Raw genomic sequence first — 2,742 nt, 5'->3', positions numbered from 1 at the left:
CAATACCGCACGCCGTCATTTGACATCCTTGACTTGTGCAGGGATATCTGAATGATGGGAGCAGCTGCAGGCATCATTTAGATATCAGCATTTTCAGGTGCCGATCCTGTGCACAATAAGAACGATCATAGTGGCAATTCCGCCACTTGATCATTCTTACAGGCGACGGGAGGGGACGTGCTTCTCCGGGCTCTACTGTGTCATCGGGAACCCGGAGAAAGAATCGTCCGCCGCCGGATGATGACCATAGAAATTTCCGGTCATCTCTATAACCGTCGGAGGCCCGAGCGCGACGTTATGGTGTCCTTCATGTAACACAAAAACTCTGCTTCGCCTAGACAGGGGAGTCAAACTAAATTTCATCGGCATTCTGGTTACCCTCAAAGGGCCGGTTGTATCTGTAAAAATAGTTGTCCAGAGCACCCCCCACCCCTTACATCAGATGCCAAGAGCTCCCCCACCATCAGAAGTCAAGAGTCCCTCACCCTCCTTTACATCACAGTGCACTCCCCTTACCTTGCGGTAAGTCAGCTGCCAGAATCTTCTAAATGTCGAGACCAGGGGAGTCAGAGATGAGGGGGTGCGGTTGTTGCATGGAGAAGCACCGGATTTGGCCGAGGAGCTCCCTCCTTCTCTCTGCTCCTGAATTTTGAGAGAAGGTGGGGGCAGAGACAAGGAGGGTTCCACAGCTGCAGGAGAGGCATGAGGGCCACGTGAAATGGCCTGGTGGGCCACATTCAGCCCACGGGCCTTGTGATTGACACGTGTGACCTCACTTTCATCCTGGATCTGCTGCAAGGTGCTTTTTTTTGGTATCTTTGGTATTTATCAGGTTTGTTTTACAAATTTATTCTTCAGAAAAAAATTCTCAGGCTGACTGATCAATGATTCCAAGATGGAAGACTTCGGCCAAAACTTGACCACCATCTATTATACAGAATTTATCCTCTTTGGATTTCCGGGAATCATAGAATACAGAAAGTTGTTGTTAATTCCATTTCTGTGTATTTATATAACGATCCTGACTGGAAATATTCTAGTTCTTCATCAGATCTTTGTTGAACCGAAGCTCCACTCCCCCATGTACTTCCTCATGTCCCTCCTCTTCGCCATCAATATTTTCGCCACGACGTCCGTCTTGCCAAAGTTCCTTCTGGATTTATCTTTGGACATGAAGCAGATCTCTCTGGTTGGCTGCCTCGTTCAGATGTCTTGCATTTACCTCTCGGGTGCTTTTGAGTCGGGCGTCATCCTGATGATGGCCCTGGACAGGTTTATAGCGATTCGTAGACCTCTACGATACCCCACTATCATGACCAAAGAGTTAATCGTCCAGTTGATTCTCCTTGCCGTAGCACGGAGCATGTCCCTCGTCATTCCAACCGTCGTACTGACTTCCAGGGTCCATTTCTGTAGATCCAACATCATTCTGAATTTTGTTTGTGAGAACATGGGGCTTCTGAGTCTTGCCTGTGGAGACATCTCCAAAGTTCATGTGGTGGGACTCATTGTCAAGATCTTCATTACTGTGGTTGATTTTAATCTTCTTCTGGTTTCCTACTTCAGCATTCTCTTTACGGCCATGAACCTTATCTCAGGGAAAGCCCGCCACAAGGCCCTCCATACCTGTATCACCCACCTGGCGGTGGCCATGCTCATCTACAGCTGTTCACTTCTGGCCTCCGTTGTGTACAGGATGCGTACGCACATTTCCTACAATGTTCTGAACCTCATCAATGCCATCTATCTCATGTTGCCGGCCTCCACAAATCCCTTTATTTATGGGCTGGGGGTTAAAGAGATCAGGCAATGCTTGGTTAAAACATGGAAGATCAAAAACACGAGTCACTTGTCATAAATCCATATTCGGGTCAAGAAGATCTGTGGATTTGTGGTTGTCTCTTGATACCTTATTTGTTGGCTAGATATTGCACAACTGTTGTGGAAATTTAATGAAGATGTATGTAATATGTATTGTCATAGTGTCACCCATTGTTGGTTCTCCCGCAGCCCGCGCTCAGGAGCTGACTGAGGCGGACTGAGACTGGTGGAGATACACTTCCTGATTTGGAGAAGGGTGTTTGTGGAGTGGGGGTGTCGGCCGGCGAAAGGGCCCCTGTGTCATGCACAGATATTCGCCTTCCGGGTGCGTCCGCTCTGCAAATGCATTGTCGGTTTAGCGGATATATGCTCCTGTCATCTCTCGGTGCCTGATCAACACTGTATTGTGACGTGAGCATACACCTGCAGATAAGCTCCTCATCAGGAACTGTGTTCATTGGTTATTGTATTATTACTGTACCATGCTGTTGTTGTATTATATTGTATTCATGTATTGTATGTATCCCTGTCGGAAGGGTTATCATATATTGTCCCTTTTCACCTTCCTCCCTGTATGGCTCCACCCCAGGCCATCCCAGGAAGCCTATGCACTGCTAGTCTGCTTGGCTGTTCAACCTTTGTTTGTAGCTTGAGTTCCTGTCTGCTGTGTGCTAAGTTTACCTTCCTGTGTACCGACCTTGGCTCGTCTCTGACTTCTCCTGCTTGCCGGTTTCCCTGACCTTTTGCCTGTCCCTCGGTTACCCTTGTCTGCCTGTTGCCCTGACCTCGGCTTACCCATCACTATCGCTTGTCCTGGTTGCTGCTTCCCCTCTCTCCCTGCGGAGCGTGACCTAGGGGACCCCAGGGGCCGCGACCTGGATCCAGCTGCAGCGAAGGCCATCCTCACCACATCCTCACGCT

General features: G+C 48.8%; 1 protein-coding gene across 1 annotated transcript; it reads left to right on the top strand.

Moving 5' to 3' along the window:
* Positions 1-931: 931 nt before the first annotated feature.
* Positions 932-1,858, top strand: LOC120928753 (olfactory receptor 52K1-like). Its single transcript, XM_040339741.1, has one exon. The coding sequence runs from the start codon at positions 1,082-1,084 to the stop codon at positions 1,856-1,858; it is 777 nt and encodes a 258-aa protein (XP_040195675.1). The 5' UTR covers positions 932-1,081.
* The last annotated feature ends 884 nt before the right edge of the window (positions 1,859-2,742 follow it).

Source organism: Rana temporaria, chromosome 2 (assembly GCF_905171775.1).
Source record: "Rana temporaria chromosome 2, aRanTem1.1, whole genome shotgun sequence".
Taxonomy (NCBI): domain Eukaryota; kingdom Metazoa; phylum Chordata; class Amphibia; order Anura; family Ranidae; genus Rana; species Rana temporaria.
Note: the sequence above shows the minus strand (reverse complement) of the source record. Positions and strands in the feature narration are given on the sequence as shown.